This window comes from Cydia amplana, chromosome 13 (genome assembly GCF_948474715.1).
Source record: "Cydia amplana chromosome 13, ilCydAmpl1.1, whole genome shotgun sequence".
NCBI classification, from domain to species: Eukaryota; Metazoa; Arthropoda; class Insecta; order Lepidoptera; family Tortricidae; genus Cydia; species Cydia amplana.
In genome coordinates, this window is record NC_086081.1 from 16,906,566 (window position 1) to 16,927,319 (window position 20,754).

The 20,754-nt window shown below is 36.3% G+C and overlaps 2 protein-coding genes across 2 annotated transcripts in view; both read left to right on the forward strand.

Annotated features, from left to right (window-relative positions):
• Positions 1–20,754, forward strand: part of LOC134653565 (connectin-like) — a 75,296-nt gene that overhangs the window by 29,674 nt on the left and 24,868 nt on the right. The window lies entirely within an intron of this gene.
• On the forward strand, positions 16,230–19,279 carry LOC134653655 (uncharacterized). The gene is made up of 2 exons (XM_063509049.1): positions 16,230–17,118; positions 17,547–19,279. Coding segments are annotated over exons 1-2 (891 nt in total). The 3' UTR covers positions 17,549–19,279.

The window sequence follows — 20,754 nt, forward strand, 5'->3', positions numbered from 1 at the left end:
GCGGTGCTAGTGGTACTACGTACATGCATCCGGTGTACACAGGCCTTTACGGTACCGCTCCTTTCTACAATGCTGCGCCCGTAGCGTTACGTGGTAGCTTAGTACAACTTTCCCGCGTAGCGCAATTGTTTCGTAGAGTGTAAAGATAACGCGTGATAATGTAAGGCCAATTCGAATGTATCCTATGATATTTGAATGATGTAATTTAGGTATCGTGCGTCTCGCAAACGCCAATGTACGGAGTAGTACGAGCGAAATGCACGATGTCGATAACTGAATGACATATCATTTAGATGTCATTTTTCATATCAGGGTACGTTCAAATTGGGCTGTTTGTAGTTGAAATAAAATTACAAACTTGGCGTATCTTAACACCATAATAAGTGTAACAACATAATTATATAATGCCGGCGCAAAATTTTATAAACGATTTTTTTTAACCAGTTTAATCCGTAACTCATGATTTCCATTTAATAATTCAGAAATACGAACGACATACTGTCTAATAGAAGCTCGTACCCACTAGTGTCGGCCATTATTCCCACCGGCTGCGCAATACGCTATGCATTTCATTTCATTTAAAAAGCTGTGTAATATTATGCGCTTGAACATCCAACGCTTTAAAACTCCAGTTAGAGTGTTCATTTTGTGAAATTTTAGCTTGTGTTAAAAGTTTTTATTATTTTCCTTTTTTTTACATGCATTGTTCCCTTGCTTGCTTTGCTTAGCATGGAGCATAAGCAGAAGGACCCGAGTTCGAATCCTGATAAGGGCATTAATTTGTGTATTTACTCGTATTACAATTATTTTTATTTATTTACCTACCGATTTTAGTTTGTGTTTGTTATGTTACGAGTAAAACTTTAACAGGTTTTAAATGAGACACTGGTTCATATTTAGAACCATCTTAAGAAGTAGTAAATAGATGACCATCTAAACTATCTAAAGAAAAGTACAATTTTAAGGTGAATAAAAAAAACATTAATTAAATTAATTCGCATGTCCTCACGACTATTAATTACATTTACTTCAAATACGCCGTAAAGGTATTACATTTTTTCAAAAGTTACCTTCAAGATAATTAATTGCCTTTTAGTACAATGGAAATTTTCTTTCGAGAACAATGCCACCAGGAGGTGACAACCCTGGATCCGGATATTAAGCATTGTTAAAAAATGTTCATAACTTCTGAATAACACCAAATTGGGTTACGGAAACCACTGCACAAAAGAGCTGTGTTATTAACTACATTTTAGTAGCACACAATTTTTAGTGTTCCGTACAATAACTTTTTTCACGGAAGACTTATGCGATCACTTCGGTCTTGCAAATCGGTTTAATAAGAGCTGTGTTATTAACTACTTTTTATTAGTAGGTACACAATAGTATTCCGTACAAAAAATTTGTTCACGGAACACTTATGGGATCACTTCGGTCTTGCAAATCGGTTTAAAAAGAGCTGTGTTATTAACTACTTTTTAGTAGCACACACAGTAATATGGCAATTAGCCACTTTACGTGTTTAGCAGTAACACTATGGATTACTGCGACATAAACGCATATTGCTTGTGTCAGCGCAACCTACGTGTATACATATATAGGCAGGGATTTAAAGAATAAACGTTCTTAATGTTCTTAGACTATCAATATAAGGTGTTTCAATACATACTCCCTGCCTCTACTGGAAACATATATAAATATAACAAGTATAAATCTTATTTGAGTGACTGCTATTATTGCCCACTCTTAACAATAAGACTCCTATTGAGTTGTTTCTTTCTGATTTGTTAGGAGTGCCCTCTTATCTATCGAGGAGTAGATATATTTTTATTTTTCTTTGACTTAAATAATCAAGAAAAACAAGTGAAGAGCTCTTTCCATGAATTTGTATCGACCGGATGGACGTGTAAACAACACTGAAATAAATGTTTGCATAACAGTAACAATAGTAGTTTGTGTTACAAGGGATCAAAATGACATATTTCCGTCAAGGGCGTACATTGAATCCTGAGCGTAATGAGGGATTCAAGTGTTAACGCCCAAAACGAAATAATTATGATACCGTGTGACACATACTGCTTTTCACATCAACAATAAGGTAAATAAAAAAAAGTTAGTGTTGACACAATCTGATGCTTAAACAGATTATTTAAGCTAAAAAAATTATGTGCAAAAAATGTAAAAATAGTGTGCTAGAATAGAAAAGTGTTACTTTGATCCCTCCTAGCAGGGAGGAAAAGTGGCACTTTTCCTCCCTCCTAGCAGGGAAGAAAAAGCTCTTTTCTGAATAGGAGGTGTGAAAGATATATGGTGTAAACATAGGTAGGTACTTCCAACTTATATCCTTTCCCTAGCTAAACATTTATGTACCTAAACCTAAATATCCCTTTCCTTGAGCCCCGCACCAAATCTGTTTTCCGCGCCAGTTGTCCGCGTACGTAATCCAGGGGTTAACGAAACTACTGATTATTCCTACCAGAGGACCTAGCCAAGATACCAATGCCAGTGCAAACGGCACCGTACGCCAATGCCAATCGCTTGCACCGTACGAAGCGGATTGCATTCTACGTACACCAATAAGGATTAAAATTACATTGTGATATCTAAATTATGATGTTTTGTCCTTCTCCGTACATATATTGGCAAGAGTTACAAAATACATTACCAATCTAATCTCATGTAGGCACAATCGCAAAGCTCGAGAATAGACGCTGTCCGAAAACTTGTAATTACTGCTTTAGTTTGGAAAACGTTTTTGCTGTTCTGGTTTTGAGCAAAGTTTCCGATGTGGGCGGTTGCTTGTTTTTGAACAAACTTGTTTAGGTACCTTAGTTAGTTAGCTGTTTTTATTTACCTACCTATGTAGTTAATTTTGTATATCAACACTCGAAATTCTTAAAGAATTTTATTGTGTATTTAATATTGGATATCGTTCCGAAGATTCGTTTACAAGCAAAATCTAATTGTGCAAGCGGAAAGATAAGAATATTTTTCAAACGATAATTTTTTCACGTTCAAGCGGACCCCAGGCCTCCATGAGCCGTGGCAAAATGCCGGGACAGCGCGAGGAAGATGATGATGATGATAATTTTCACGTAATATTATCCTTACAACCATACCTACTTTGTAACAATACATAATTTAAATTTATGGCAGTACTGTTTAGCGACCTTGTACCTACATCCAGTCCCTAATAAACGTCAAGAAACAGACAGACCTCTATCTGTTGCTACATATATTCCAAAACTTTGCCGCCATAATGAAAACGGGGAATATTTTAATTAAGTTGAAAGGGCTCGCGTTAAATTAGTTTTCAACGTGAACCAAAGCAAAATAGTAATTATAGTGTGTTGGGTTAGTGTTATAGTCCTATATTTAGTGTAATAGTTTTATATAGTGACTAATACACGGCGCAGGGAAAGTCTAACCAAAATTGGAAAGTTAATTAGGCCCACTTCTACCATCACTAACCCGGGGTTAAGCGGTCAAATCGTTAACCTCGTGTCAAATTGTACTGGTAACCATGGTAACATCAGGTTTAATCGGTTAACTCGGGTTAGTAGAATGGTGTAAGTGGGCCTTAATGAACAAACCTTCCTTTTTAGGGTTCCGTAGCCAAATGGCAAAAAACGGAACCCTTATAGATTCGTCATGTCTGTCTGTCTGTCTGTCCGTCTGTCCGTCTGTCCGTCTGTCCGTCTGTCCGTCTGTCTGTCCGTCCGTATGTCACAGCCACTTTTCTCCGAAACTATAAGAACTATACTGTTGAAACTTGGTAAGTAGATGTATTCTGTGAACCGCATTAAGATTTTCACACAATAATAGAAAAAAAAACAATACATTTTTGGGGTTCCCCATACTTTGAACTGAAACTCAAAAATTTTTTTTTCATCAAACCCATACGTGTGGGGTATCTATGGATAGGTCTTCAAAAATGATATTGAGGTTTCTAATATCATTTTTTTCTAAACTGAATAGTTTGCGCGAGAGACACTTCCAAAGTGGTAAAATGTGTGTGTGTCCCCCCTGTAACTTCTAAAATAAGAGAATGATAAAACTAAAAAAAATATATGATGTACATTACCATGTAAACTTCCACCGAAAATTGGTTTGAACGAGATCTAGTAAGTAGTTTTTTTTTATACGTCATAAATCGCCTAAATACGGAACCCTTCATGGGCGAGTCCGACTCGCACTTGGCCGCTTTTTTATTTATTTACAATATCCAGTAACGAAAATGAGGACTACATTTGTATGGAGATGTGCTCGACCACAATCCTCTCCACATAATGACAGCATGAAATTAACTCCAATATTGCATTGTTTGTTCGATTGTACTAAAAGCCAGGTTCAAATAGTGCTAGTAAATGCAAATAGTGCTAAAAGTATATCCGTTACAGTCATATAGCTGATCAAATACTTTTCACTTGTTAGAGTTACAAGCGACGAAATAGCGTCAGCTTGTAGACGGTCTTACCAAATAGACGGTTTTCGCCACATTTTAAGTATCTATCGAGCTGCAAAATTTAAACGACTAAATGCATTCTCCATTCTGATTCTGATTTTGCAATCTAAACTGTGACTTCACTGTAATTAAAAACTGCCGAATTTACAAATGGCGATCCACAAACATGCCTACACAGAGAACAATGGCGATGAAACCGACGCGAGTAAATACACGACACAGACGGTTTATGATGCTTTTGGGCTGTGTTCGGAAACGAAAGCACAAGTGATCCCAAACAAATTATCAATCCAATATTTTATGCCAAAAATTTCATTTTGTTACATGCTTTTATCGCTGAATGTACTTTTCTTTTAACAAACAAGTAAAAGTCGAGACAATTTTAACAAATCCAAACACAAATCTGCCCTCCTAAGGTAAACGGCCGTATTTTCATATAGTGTTCTTTGAAAATACGGCCTTTTACCTTAGGAGGGCAGAAATAGGTTGCGTTGTTTTATCACAAAAGTTCCTATGGCTACTCAGGCTACTTAAGTCCATCATCAGACCAGCTCGATGGTACCATTTAATTGCATTGTCACCCAACTTACATAATATGTATAGGTAGGTATGTGAAGTTTCAGCTCAATCGAATAATGGGAAGTGGGTCGAATTTAGCTTGCAAGATTTGACCCGCACATATATACATAGAAACGTTGTAAGTTAAATAAAAGCTTGTAAAACAGAGAAACATATTTTTATATTCAGTGGGATGCTTGATATACCTATTCCAGTAACTCAACATTAGAGCAAGTCATCTACGTAGGTACGAAAGGTATTTGTTACACACTCGCATACATCATTTTCAGAAACGTATGAATATGTGTAGAAAATGTAGTTTACTTATATTGGTCAGTTATGATTCCGAAAAAAGCTGGGGGAACCTTACATGATTTTTCTACATGAACTCATATGAAAGATTGCCTACCGGGAGTAACGTAGAATGGGAATGTAATTCTGTGAACAGTGTGCAGTGTGAACACTACTATGAATAATGACAGAAATAATGATATCAATACTTACCAAAAATCCGCATAATTTAGGCAAGTAGCTGCGCTAGAGTGAGCATCCGCATCCAATACGTTTTCGATATAATTGTGATTCGATATACACATTCGAGAATAACTCCCCACTTTATGATGCTGTGCAGGCCGCATGCGAAAATAAATACTGCACCAAACGGCGAACATATTCTGGGCGTTTTATGACACGGCCAGCCGCAACTGACCACTTGATGGTCGTTTTTAGGGTTCCGTACCTCAAAGATAAAGATAGTTTATTCAAGTAGGCATAATTACAATGCGCTTATGAACGTCAAATAAAGCTAGGTAGACCGGCTCCAACCCTACACCTTTGCCCCGAGAGGATTTAAATCCACCCTCAATTGGAGGAGGGACAAACCCTCAAAAGGAACAAAGGATCACTTTGTTGTGCGTCCGTCCGTCTGTCTGTCTAGACCCTTTATCTCGGGACCGCGTGTAGGTAAGTATCGAGTTGAAATTAAAACCGTATACTAAGTTCTAGTCCCTTTAAGCTGTGAAAAATCAAGTGTATGCCGCAAAAAACGTATACTTTTACACTCAAGGAAATCAAAATTTATCGGGTAGCGTACTTCCCGTTGTTGACCTAGTACTATGAAATTTGAAAATATGAGTATTAGTGCACGGAAAGATCTGAAAAGTAATAAGTTTTTGGCAAAAATTCATTTTTGGTACACGCTTTTATCGCTGACTGTACTTTTCTTACGACAGACAACTAATACTCATAGAGACAATTCTAAAAACCCCTAACACAATTAGGTTGTTGTTATTGTTGTTTCATCACAGAGTTCCTATGGCCACCTCCTGTCTCCTTCATCAGATCAGCTCGATGGTACCATAATATTTGCATTGTCACCCGACTTACATTTTGTGTATGCACGATTTCAGCTCAATCGGAAATCGGGAACTGGATCAAATTTAACTTGCAAGATTCCATTACATAGTTACATACAGGTCGACCTAATAAAAGCGTATTAAAAATAAGTTAAAGTGGTGCCGCAGCCTCAGTTTCAGTTTCTTGTCCGGTTTTTCTTCTTGAACCTGTAAAACTTCGGTGCAGAAATTGAATCGATTCGTTGTGGAAAATCAATCAAGGGCAAACGCTGTTGTTTTCTTCGCGAGTATTTTACGATGCGATTTTCGCTCCAACAATAAAAAATAAATCATATATTAATAAAGGGCCAATTTTATTAATACTCGATTGAAAAAACTCCGTTGTCACAAACTCTTGCAATAAATTGCTTAATCCATAGATTAGTATATGTTATGCTTAATCCACCAAAATCGTACAATCGTACGAATGTATGAATCGATTTATTTAAAGTTTATGTTGTTTGTTATATAACACTTTAAACTCTCGCGTTTTGTACACATATTTAATTACACAAACGGGTCTAACGCGATATAATTTCATTGTTTTTACCTTTAATTCCGACGTTTCAGCTGAGTTGCACCAGCTGTGGTCACGGAAAGACTGACGTCTCAACAAATGTCAACGGAGATATTAATAAAACACCACTAAACTACCCGAAATTAGTTAATAAAAATGTTCGGGGTAGACAAAGAAATTGCAGCTACCCGTCAAAGTTTAATGCAACTGCAACTGGTGCAACTCAGCTGAAACGTCGGAATTAAAGGTAAAAACAATGAAATTATATCGCGTTAGACCCGTTTGTGTAATTAAATATAATTAAACTGTTTGTTGTTGAAAAATTTCCTTTTGTTCTTTAAGAAAATGGGTAAAAAAGGTAGGTTCTAAGAATGAATTCGTATTAATGTGATTTAATTGTATTTATAAGAGTCTGTGCGGGAAGAGAAGAGTCGTGCAATATCAGAGAACCAATACATTATATGACTCTTTTCTTTCCGCCCATACTCTAATAAATTTAAAATATCAGTAAACTTATTTTTAATTTCCAAAAATTAAATTATATCTATTAATCAACAGTCAATATTCCTGTTTTACACACGTTTACCTTAATTTACTATAAACCTTTTATTGAAACACAGCCTATAAATAAATCAATAACACCCACGCCACACCCACTCCCATTTTAACTTCCAAACGCTTTGATATGGGCTTTAGTTGTAAATTTCACAAACAGCACATAAGATCCTCATCAGCCTCCCGAGTCAACTAATCATTCAAATGTAAACTCTAACACCTGGATACAAAGCCCACTGGAAATGCAAAGTTATTTTTGTTTCTCTCTAGGGTTGCGATATCTGAGTATAAATCACACATATTAAATTTTGTGAGCCGGGCCAGTTGACAAGGAATTAGGACCCTTATTTTGGGCACATGTGCGTTCAAGGTCACTTCGGAAAACACGTGTGTAATACAATAAGGTACATGTTATTATTTGTTTTCCGTCTAAAAGTTATGCTATAGTTATTTGTTTTAAAAGGGAGTAAAGTTTTTGTTTAAGCCCGCCTCGTGCTAATATTAATACCCAGCAAAAATATTCCAACAGAAAAGTGGAATTTTGTGTGTTGCGAGGGTTAAACAACTTTGCTTTTGCTACCGAGTGAAACACAATATTTTCCACTACACTATCGCGAGGAAAATACTAACTATAAAACATTACACATTAAATCCCATGAACTCTTTAAAAAAAACTTTATCAATTTCGAGATCTTTAGCTTGATCGATTATCAAAAGGAGTTAAACAACAACTTTACCCAATTGCAAAACAAAAAACAATTTGACTATCGCGGACGTTTTCTATACCTACCTATACCTACTGTTTAGGTACCTGCATAATATAATGGGTAAATACTGTACAACACAGAGCTCTTTCAGCAAGTTTCCAGACATAAAAAGATACATTATACCTCAATGCTAGTAGAGTACAAGTAAAGTTCTAACACGTAGGCATGATGCGAGGCAATAATGTGGTGCTAATGCGAAACTTTCTATTACCTAACTCCTTTCAACTTTTATTTCATTCTTAAAAGCTTTGCAACTTTAAGCACCTAAACACTTAGACGTGAATATCTACGTTTATTATATTTATGGTTTATTTTATTAGGTAAGTATAAGTACTTAAATTTTGATGTAATGGAAATATTAAAATTAAAACTAAATTTTATAGGCTTAACTAAAAGTGAAGTTTTAAATAGGTAAGTACTTATCTACTTTGTAATAAATAATTTAGGCATTGTTTTTATTTCTTTGTTATATCGTAACGTTTTTTCATCATTGTGATATCTTAAAGACAGGGTAAATTAAAAGTAGAAGGTAAAAAACAAGTAAACAACAATTTAACCTACAATAGCGATGAGAACGGACGGGACGGAACTCCGAGACATATGACTCGCGCTTGGCCAAATTTTTGAAGTGAAAACTTCTTTAACGGCGCTGGGCACTTTTTGAGTTGGGAAAAAATTATAAACTCGAGACAGCGTAAGGCGATCACGTGACCGTAAGGGGCGTAAGGCGATCACGTGACCGTAAGCCCCGTAAGGTGGCCATTAATAATTTAAATGGCATTTAAATCAATAAGGAAAAACTCAATGTTATTTGACATTTATGTTGCGGACTCCTTTTCAAGACTCTTTACCTATGTTCAAATAATTTGTCGTTGTCATGGCAGTATGTAAATAAACATGTCAATGAAAAAATGTGATCTTATTTGAGTATGTATCGTGTTACCGGACGTCGATAACATAGTGAGGTGAGTTTTGACTTCTATCGGCACGCCCGGAGTGCAACCGTTGTTGTTTGTTTTACGTATAATCATATCAGTTCAAGTTTATTATTGATATGTTTTTTAGACAATACACAAACATCATTTAACCTGTCCGGAAACCGGTAAAGAGACTGAATGTAGGTATATTATAAGTAAAAATTAGTTAACGTAGTTTTTAAATGATGACTTAGATAGATAAGTACGTAAAGTTCGGACGGTGTAGATAATGTAGATTTAGTAGAGTAGACCATTGAGACAATTCGGGTACGGAGACTTAAAAAGGTGTTAATATCGATTTTCCTTACAATCCCAATTCCAAAGAGATATTATATTACCAGCCATAATATAATAAAGACGCGACTTTAACTTATTATTCATCGCTATCCCAAATTCCTTGTAAACGCCACAGCCGTAATCCAGCTAATGAAAATATTACCCCCCACGTCTCGAGGCAATTGTACAATCCACGTCAAAAACATATACACATTTCATGCCTTATGACAACGGCTTAAGGTGCAAATTCGTAGAGATATATTTGACGGCGTGCACATTTAGTCTAATAAAGGGAACAGCCTCTGTAGGTAATCTCCAAACATTACTATATTACGTTAAGTGAGGCTTAGACGTCGACGTAGACAAATATACTTTGCTCTCGAATTTGTAGAAACGGAGCGAAATTACAGTAAAATGTGCCAACTTTGCTCCCCACTGGGTAATTCTGCTACAACAATATATTTGTATATGTACAGGAAAACTATATTGCATCAAAATCTCATTTTAGTGTTACATCATAATAGTAGTGATGGTCTACTTTAAATCGGCGTAACTTAGTATAAACCAAAGCAAAGTAGGCACATTTTACTTACGGTAAGTATTTAAAATTCCTATTTTGCTGATTAGGTATACTAATAAAGGTAATTACCAGTGTAATTACCATGTAACAAGAACAAGACCGCTCTTTAACATGACAGCTAAAAAGGTCTGAAATAATAAAACAAAACATACTATGGTTTGGGCCTTCTCATGTGTATAAAAAAAATTAAACTTTATTTTTCTATAGAACATAAAATTACACTATATTAACTTATATGTTTAAGGATATCCTTCATTACAATTATTACCCCCGCGACGGTTTTCCGTCGCATGTTTCGGACGCCGCGCCATATCTTTTGACCCCTTCTAATTTCATAGCTTTACGCCTTCCCTTAAGTAAATGGATATACTAAGTACATGCAAAAGTGAATAACAGGCTCTTTAAACGACAAAGTTGTATATAAAGAGCTAAAGCGACTGTTTTCAACTCAAAGAACTAGTTAAGCCTAAAAGTTAAGACTCCGTGATAAAGCACAGCGTTGAGATGCGCAAAATGACTTGAATAATATTTCTTAGGTTACTTTTAACTTCAGCAGTTGTGTAGAAGTTGTGTAGATAAAGTAAATGCCGTTATTCATAAAGGCATATTAACTCTAACAAGCCCTTCATAATCGTTTTTCCTTATCATTTTGACATATGTGACAGAATTTAACAAAGGCTGACTAAGTTGTATGAATACGGGCTAAGATTATAAAAAAATACGGGTAGGTACTGTTACATGGCCGGTGCCTCACAGTCACTAAGTACATAATACCATACTACTTTTATATTTACAAATATATATATTAATACATTTCATACGAAATCGATATCGAGTTTAATTATTGATGTCGTACATTTTTTAAATACCTTACGTGAATTCAGTAAATTTGTCGAATTTTGTAACGTGGCTCACCTGCGTCAAATCCGGTAGTTCTGATTTTTTTGCAGACTTATTTATGATGTTGGCCCAATTAATAATCCAGGTTTGTGACCTCGAGCGCCGAACGCAACTTTGTCAAAAATCGAAAAAACCGGGAAAATTTCGGTTTTCTTTTAGATTTAGGCGATAAACCTAAAATACTAGTTTTTGATAGTACCTTTTCAGGGCGTTTTTAAAGAAGACTAAATTTGCTACAATACGACACTATAATTATCTCTATAGATTGAATAGTTTTCGAAATTAAGCCTTTCAAAATAAGTGAGTGCAGTGAGTATGTGCCAAGCGGTATGGCCTGAGACAAAAGTCTCAGGCGATGCCGCTTGGCACGATTGTTCCTAAGGTCAAACAAAGCTGATTTGGCCCGGTAGCCACGAGATCGTACCGTGCCTACCCACCAAAAAGGGAGGGGAAAGGGTTGGATCCCCAGGTCTAATCTACCTATGCTATATTCCTTCCTGCTCTTAGCAACTAGGGCACGTTATATATCATTTTCGTATAATTAAGGGATTCATTTCAATTAAGGGATTTCAGAGACGACCTCCTGAACTCATGGTTAATGTAGCCTTAGCGATACCTACGACGATGCGAGGAAGCAGGAGACCACCTGCCACTTGGTTGACGACGGTGGAGAAAAGCCTGAGGGAGCAAGGCATAAATGACGCACACCTGGCACTAAATCGTGCAGAATGGAAGAAGAGGACAGGGAAGGCCGACCCCAAGTAAATGGGATAAGGTCTGGGAAGAAGAAGTATAATTAAGGGATTCCTTATTCTATAAATAATAATAAATAATAAATAAATAAATATTAATGGACATTTTTTTACACAAATTGACTAAGCCCCACAAAAGTATTACTTTAAAGCAGGCAGTCATACATTTTTTTGTAAAAATATGTACCGGATTGAGTGACGATTTCCATAGAAATGTAATTATAGCCAAAGTCAAAGATTATTAAAAATCTTAAAAAAAAATACTTAACGTTGCGTTTTAAAAGTGTGAATATAATGTTTTCATCCCTAAGTTATATGAATATGATATATAACTAACCCTAGTTCCTAAGTTTTTGTTTGAAGAAACGTCACTTTAGACACTTGTTTGACACTGACACATCCGATCCATATCGTTTAGATATCTAATATTTGACGTATCTTAAAGTTCGAATATGGCTGTCAGGCCGTGAGTCCAACCCAACTACGATCTCAGCCTGCCGTCGAACTGTCATCATCATCATCATCATCATTTATTTATTGCACCATGGTTACAACAAGAGATGTTACAACATTTATACAAGTAAGTACCTCATGGACCCTAAAAGGGTATGACAAACATTTCCTTAAACTAAGATTTATAATATTTACATATGTCATGCAATAAAGCACAAAAAGTAGCATCGTATTAAATTATATAAATAGAACTAATAAATTACATATTAAAGCTATCTGCGAAGAAATCATTAATAGAATAATACACTTTTCTCGCAAGGAACCATTTCAATCTTTTTGCGTATGTTGTATGTTATAAAGGCAGAGGAAAGCCTCTGCCTTTATAAAGTCTGGAATATGATTGTAGCATTTAGCTGCTGCATAAAGAGGGCTTTTCCTATATATTTGTAATTTAGGCGCGGGTAGCTCAAGTTTGTATTTTAGCCTTCGATTTGGCAGCTGTTTGAACAAGTGTATGTTTTTTTTGACATAAATACATAACTCTAAAATATAAAGACATGGTAGCGTAAGTATGCCGTGCTCAAAAAAATGTGGCTTGCAGCTATCGGGTTCTTGGATACCCACCAATGCACGAACGCATTTTTTCTGCATAACAAATATGTCGTGGGCATCTGTACTGTCGCCCCATATTACAATCCCGTAACGTAGCCAAGACTGTGTAAAGGCATAGTAAGCTGACAGTGCTGTACCAAAGTTTGTTGTCTTTCGGAGCGTAAAGAGTCCGTACAGAAACTGAGATATTTTCGTTTTAACGCATGCGATGTGAGTTTTCCAGTTGATATTGTTATTTAAAGTAACACCTAGGAGTTTTAAATGCTCTACTTCTTCAATTTCCGTGTTATCTAGTGATCATTCTAACTGTAGAGGCGTTCTTTGATGAGGATAAAATTGTATTAATTTAGTTTTATTTGTATTTATTGTTAAATTATGGTCGCGCATCCATTCATTTATATTATTTAAGGTTTGTGTTAGTTTTACATTGAAATTTTCCGTATTCCCATTCCCTGTTCGAACTTGTCTACCCCTTGACGGGCCTATTTTAAACCGTGCCTTAAGTTCTCCGGTTATCTGCGAAACGGGGGTATTTTGAATTATTAAGCCGCACTCGCCGCTAAGCTGGCTTATCTCTGTTATGGCCGCTCTGATTTTTAGGGGCTTTCGGCCTGCCGCAGACCCGGAGTTTTAATCTGTCGCGGAGTATTGACAGAGGTCGCGTACATGTGTAGGGTCAGGTGGGGTAAATATAACACACGGGAAAAAATGAGACACGGGAAAACTAAGACGGGAAAGCTTTTAGCACTTAAAAACTTGGATATGTCAGTGTCAAAAGTGAGGTTTCTTCAAACGAAAACATCACTTTTGACACTGACATACCCGATCCATATCGTATCTAGAGCTAATTTTGAATCATGTCTGTAAATATGTGCGTGCGTAAACATCTATGTGCGTGGTGACCGTAAGTCTTCTTAAATGCTTCATGCTTTGTGTTTGTAATCAAAATTATTTTTATTTATTTTACAAAATCAATATTCGCTTGTAAAAACGCTATTTTGCAATCGCTCTTATCCGCTGATATTGGCGCACTGGTACGCTACAAAAAACGGACAGGCGTGGCTCGTCACCGCTGATAAAACCACCCATGTTTGTGTTGCGTTGCGAATTCGTTGATGGACTCCGCTAAAAATAAAGCCTTATTTGAACATCTGTGGATTCCGACACTCAAATATTTAATTGCTGTAGAGCCTGTTAACGGCAATCAATGCAATCTGGTTATTGCAAGCCCTCTTTGGCACTTTTCCATTTCCAATTTTCAATAGAGTAGATTATTTCATTTATTGCTGATTCCGGAGGCGAGTAAGAAGTTTAAATCGAAGGCCTAATAACCTTCAGAAGGCCTTATTCTGGCCGTAATTTGTGTCAGATTAAAAAATATTTATGAAAATTTGGTAGGTGGAATTGGGGGAAATATTTATCAGATCTGTTGCTGTTTCGAAGTTTGCTGGTACTCACATTGCCCGAGCTCCAAATGTCTGAATAAACATACGTTGATAGAAGACGCGTCTAAATATATTATTAAGGAACATGGCCTAATCAAATTTTGTTAAAATTGACTCAATTTTAAAGATTTTTTGAAAAGCACTGCTCAAAATATTACTGGAATGAAAAAATTATTTCGTGTACCCTATTCACATATGACACACCTTAATATATTTCTTGTTTAATAAAGAAAGGTATACTAAAGTGGGCGAAAGTAAATATAAGTGAAGATTTCACTTACCTGACAGTAAAAAAGTGCTTCCTTTCTACATCGTCATCATAAAACTTGGCCGATTCCTTATTCTGTAGTGTTGGAGGGATGAATGCTTTATGAGAGTAATAAGCGCTGGATAGGGTCTGGATAGCCGGCAAAGTGGGCAAAAAATAGAATCCAGCCGCGCGCTTTTATCGGGGACGAGTCCTTCGGATCGCTGAGTCCGCGGAAGTAAATGAGGTTCTGCCACCTAAAATATAAGGGATTGTGCGATTAGTTAGGTTCTCTTATTTTAGAATATGCTACGTTGAAAGAGAGTGCGAATAGTAGATTATACAACAAGGCCGCAAGGGCGTAAAGTAATGGGCATTATGCCCGTGTTATACTCCGCTTTTCACTTGGGTTGCGATGAAATTATATATTTTCATCAAATATCAAATGGTTTTAATGAGTGTTGTTAAAATACGTAGATATTTTAAATTTTAGGGCGCATTGCACTGCACAATAATTAAACCAGTGCCCTGCTATCATCCCATACCTAGCGAACTATCTAGACAGTGGAAGTTTGCATGGTAATGTACATTATATATTTTTTTTAGTTTTATCATTCTCTTATTTTAGAAGTTACAGGGGGGGGACACATTTTACCACTTTGGAAGTGTCTCTCGCGCAAACTATTCAGTTTAGAAAAAAATGATATTAGAAACCTCAATATCATTTTTGAAGACCTATCCTAATTTTTTTGAGTTTCAGTTCTAAGTATGGGGAACCCCCAAAATTTACTGTTTTTTTTTTCTATTTTTGTGTGAAAATCTTAATGCGGTTCACAGAATACATCTACTTACCAAGTTTCAACAGTATAGTTCTTATAGTTTCGAAAAAAAGTGGCTGTGACATACGGACGGACAGACAGACGGACAGACAGACAGACAGTCAGACATGACGAATCCATAAGGGTTCCGTTTTTTGCCATTTGGCTACGGAACCCTAAAAAAGGAACTGGCTAAGGAACTAAAATTATCCGGTCAGGTTATTTGAACGATAATACCATAACTAATGATTTATTTAGTGCAACCGGCACCTAAGAATTTGATCTGAACTGATTAAATGAACGGCGATGGCACGATCATTATTTTTACAGATGTAGTGCATAATTATTTTCCATCGTATTTTCACGGATATTTACGAACGTGTATTTCTAATTCAGTCAGTCACGGTACAAAAGGTTCTGACTTTGGCTGAACTAGCATGACAAATAGGAACGTTGCCTATAAAATACGATGAAAAACAATTATGCACTACATCTGTACACGACATCTTATTATATCTGTAAAAATGACATTTAGAACCGATCTTCAAAAAACGTCTAAACTTATCCCTTCACAGTCGTCAATATCTAACACAATCACTTCAAATCAAATATTCCGCCAGCCTTCTAACAAGGCCTCGCAAACGCAGTTAAATTCAGAAGTGGGGAGTTGCGAAGTGTCTGTCCGCTGAGCAGCGTCGACGATATTTAACGGTTCCGGGTGAGGCGTCTGTCGGCTAGTGATGTACCTGTTACGTTATGGTAATAGTTTATGGTTTGAGTTTATGGTGGGTTTTTCATATTTGGAACTGGACGAATAAAGATGGCTTCCAATAATGTTGTCTTGTAATTTACGAATCTCTAAATTAACAAACATGGTGTCAGAAGTATAAAATAATACATGTGAAATACGAAAATGGGTGAGTCAAATCCGGCAAATTCGCCGGCATTACAATGTCCACAAAACAAGCAAGGATATGCCTACTCTTACGTACGACCATTAGAATTCACGGATTCTATGGAAGAGAATTGGAAATTGTGGGTCCAAAAATTTAAAATATTTCTTCTTGCCGAGGACCTTGAAGCAGTTTCCGATGACCGTAAAATAGCTCTGCTGCTCCATAACATGGGTGACAAGGGTGTAGAAATATACAATTCGTTTAATTTAGAGCCAAAGCAAACCTTTGAAGAAGTCCTAAAGAAATTTAATGCATATTTCATTCCAAAAGTTAACATCACGATGCAACGCCATAAATTTTTTACAAGGGCACAAGGACCTAAAGAGTCCTTCGACGATTTCCTTACTGACCTTCAGAACAGAAGTATGACATGCAACTTCAGTGACAAGAGAGAGGAACTCGTGAGAGACGTTATCGTCATAGGTCTAGCTAATACCGCTATGAAGGAGAGGCTTCTGCGCACGGAGGATCTGACTCTGCAGAAGACCATCACCATGTGCAGAGCTGCGGAATTGTCTCAAAAACAAGTTACGGAACTAACGAATGAGATAGCTGCGACCTCCGTGCTCAACGTCAGCACTGTGCCAGTACATAACGTCAACAATGTCAATACTTCAAGAACAAGAAGCGTCAAGACAAGAAAATGCTATCGCTGCGGAAATAACTGGGATCGCACGCATCAATGCCCAGCTATAGGTTGCAAGTGCCAGAAGTGTGGTATTCCTAATCATTTTGCGAAGGTTTGCAGAAACAAACAGGTTGCAGCCATAACAGAGAAGCAGGTTGAAGACGACAGCGAGGAGTCCTTCTTCGTTGGCTGTATCAACAGTGAGTGTGAATGCGAATGTGAGTGGATTGAGTCTATGATTATAAATAATAAGTCTATAAACGTCAAACTAGACACTGGTGCTCAGGTAAACTGCATGTCCTTAGCTACTTATAAGTCATTGAACCTTGATGAGAGATTTATAGTTACTAAGCGCATTAAATTAGTGACACTTCATGATAAGTGCATACCTGTCAAAGGTGTGTGCACCATTAAATCCTACCTCAAGAATGGAAAGTGTGATAACATTGAATTTGTTATTGTGAGCACAGATTGTATGACAATTTTAGGCCTAAGATCTTGCATGAAACTAAAATTAGTTACCAGAAACATGGTTCATACTATAAATGTCTCAAATAACTCTGACACAAATAAAATCATGGCATAGTATACTAATTTGTTCAATGGTATAGGCTGTTTTAAAAAACCCTATAAAATTGTTTTACAGGAAAATGCAATTCCCAGAGCCGATCCACCTCGTCGGGTCCCTATAGCACTAAGACAGAGCCTTAAGGACGAGTTGGACAATATGGTGAGACAGCAAATAATCACCAAAAATGAGGATCCGATGGAGTGGGTCAACTCAACTGTTGTAACCAAAAAGAAAAACAATAAAATACGCGTATGTATTGACCCTCGGTACTTAAATAAATTCATTATTAGAAAACACAAGCAATTGCCAACGGTTGATGACATACTAGATAAGTTATCAGGCTCTAAGTATTTTTCTAAATTTGACTGTAGCAGTGGGTTTTGGACAGTACAGCTTGACTCAGAAAGTTCAAAGTTATGCACGTTTTCTACTCCATTTGGTAACTACTCCTATAAACGATTGCCATTTGGACTTTCTGTGTCAACAGAAGCATTTCAGGAACGCATGGAAGAGACTTTTAGTGATATTGATAATGTACAATTTTATGTCGATGATTTAATAATTTATGCCAGCACCGTGGAAGAACATAATAAAGTGTTACTAAATGTATTGAAAAGAGCTCAAGAATGTAATGTCAAATTCAATAGGGAGAAGTCCCAAGTTCTGTGTAAAGAAATTTAATTTCTTGGCATGATTGTAAGTGACCAAGGGGTTAAACCTGATCCAATTAAAGTAATGGCCATTTCCGAATTAAAATGCATTCATGATAAGAAAAAACTTGAACGATTTCTAGGAATGACAAATTACCTGTCAAAATTTATCAACAATTACTCGACTATTACAAGCCCGTTGCGCGAGCTTCTTAAAAAAGACATATTATTTCAATGGCTTCCTTCTCATGAAAATGCTTTTAATAAACTTAAGGAGGCATTAACGAACGCTCCCACGCTTAAATTATTTGACAGCAATAAAGATGTAGTCGTTTCGGTAGATTGCAGCTCGGAAGGAGTAGGCGCTTGTCTTTTACAAGACAGACAGCCTATTGCATATGCTTCTAAGGCGCTAACTGAATGTCAGAAAGGTTATGCCCAGGTTGAACGCGAGATGTTTGCTATTGTATTTGGATGCATCAAATTCCATAAGTATATTTTAGGAAAACATACCCTAGTTGAAACTGATCATTCGGCATTAGAAATTTTATTTAAAAAACCCCTGTCTTTAGTACCTGCAAGACTACAAAGAATGATGCTTAAAATACAAGGGTATGACATTACTGTTAAGTATGTACCTGGAAAACAAATGTATATATCAGATTTTCTCAGTCGCTCTTTCCTAGTTGACAAGAATGATGAGACAAAGGAATTTGATGAAGAGTTTAACAAAGAAATTATTTGTCATGTTGAGGTCATGATAGATTCGTTGCCTATTTCAAGTGACAAGCGACAACTCATTGCCATGAAAACGAACGAGGATGCCACATTGTCCTGTTTATAAGATTATATTCATAATGGTTGGCCAAATTCTAAGAACAATCTAAATGAATTAGTAAAACCTTTCTGGAATTTTCGCAATGAATTGTCCCTAGTCGACCAAATAATTTTAAGAAATAATCTTATTGTGATACCAGTAGCATTACAAAAAATGATGTTAGAAATTATTCATGAAGGTCACTTAGGATTAAATACATGTCTTCGTAGAGCTAAAAACGTTCTATTTTGGCCTGGATTGACAAGTCAAATTAAAGAACTCTGCAACAACTGTCAAACATGTGCCTTATTTAGGAAAAACAATACTAAAGAACCAATTCAATTTCAGGACATACCTAGACTACCATGGCTAAAGTTAGGCACTGATCTTTTTGAATTTAATAAACAATACTATCTGGTTGTTGTAGACTATTACAGTAAATTTTTTGAAGTTGCTCGATTAAATGACTTGTCTTCAGGAACCATCATCAATCATATTAAGTCTATGATAGCTAGACATGGTTGTCCTTTAGAGATTATAAGTGACAATGGTCCACAGTATTCCTGTAAAGAGTTTAAAGAATTTGCGGATGCATATGGATTTAAGCATATTACTTCGTCTCCTGACTACCCAAAGTCGAACGGGTTAGCGGAATCTTCTGTCAAAATTGTCAAATCCATATTTAAAAAATGTAAAGAGGATAACACAGACCCTTATATAGCGTTATTAAATTTCAGAAATAGTCCCAAGGAAAATAGCCCTTCTCCAGCTAACCTTTTGTTCAATCGAAACTTAAATAAGACTTAAACTATTATTACCTACTTTAAATAGAGATCTTTGTAGTGGTTTTTTGTTTAGAATTTTTTTTTTTTAACCCGCATAAATGTCAATGTGGTTCAGTGAAGGGGACGGACTGAAAATCAGCGCTGCGCAGGCAATTTGTAATGAAATGACTGACGCAGCGTATGCTGAGCCCGTTCCTTTTGCCGCACAATTATTCTTATTTTTTCAATCCTTATGTTTTGTAACCTGTATGCTTTTTGTGTTGCAATAAATGGTTTCTTATTCTTATTCTATTCTTATAAATAACCGTTGTCCTGTGTCTGCAAATTATTTAAAGCCTAAAATATATACTAGAAACTATTTCTTAGATAAAGAGTTGCAACATAAGGTAGAAAACCACTACAATAAAACTGCTAGGCCTCTAAGACAATTAGAGATAGGTCAGGGTATCATGTTTAAGAAAAGGATGTCTGATGATCGCTGGCAAAAAGGAAGTGTTGTAAATAAGGCTGACTTCCCTCGTTCCTACATTGTAAAGGATGAACAAGGTCGCCAATATAGGAGAAACAGACAACATTTGCGTAACATAAATGAATATGAGTCAACTAATTGTACTGAAAATGAGTCTGTTAATCCTAACTCTTATGTTATAAACTATGATAGTAATGATAGCGACTGTGAATCCTTTTATGAAGCAGAAGAAAGTGATGATCAGGAGCTCATTGATACAAGTGAAGTGAGTCAAAGCAATACTGGAATCAATGATACTCCGGAACCAAATTTTGACTTGTATAAGACGAGGTCTGGACGAATAGTCAAGGCTCCGTCGAGACTAATTGAATCTTAGTTATAGTTGTTAGTTATAATTTTATTAAGGAGAGGAATGTTACGTTATGGTAATAGTTTATGGTTTGAGTTTATGGTGGGTTTTTCATATTTGGAACTGGACGAATAAAGATGGCTTCCAATAATGTTGTCTTGTAATTTACGAATCTCTAAATTAACAAACAGTACCTACTGCTGGCTTTGGATT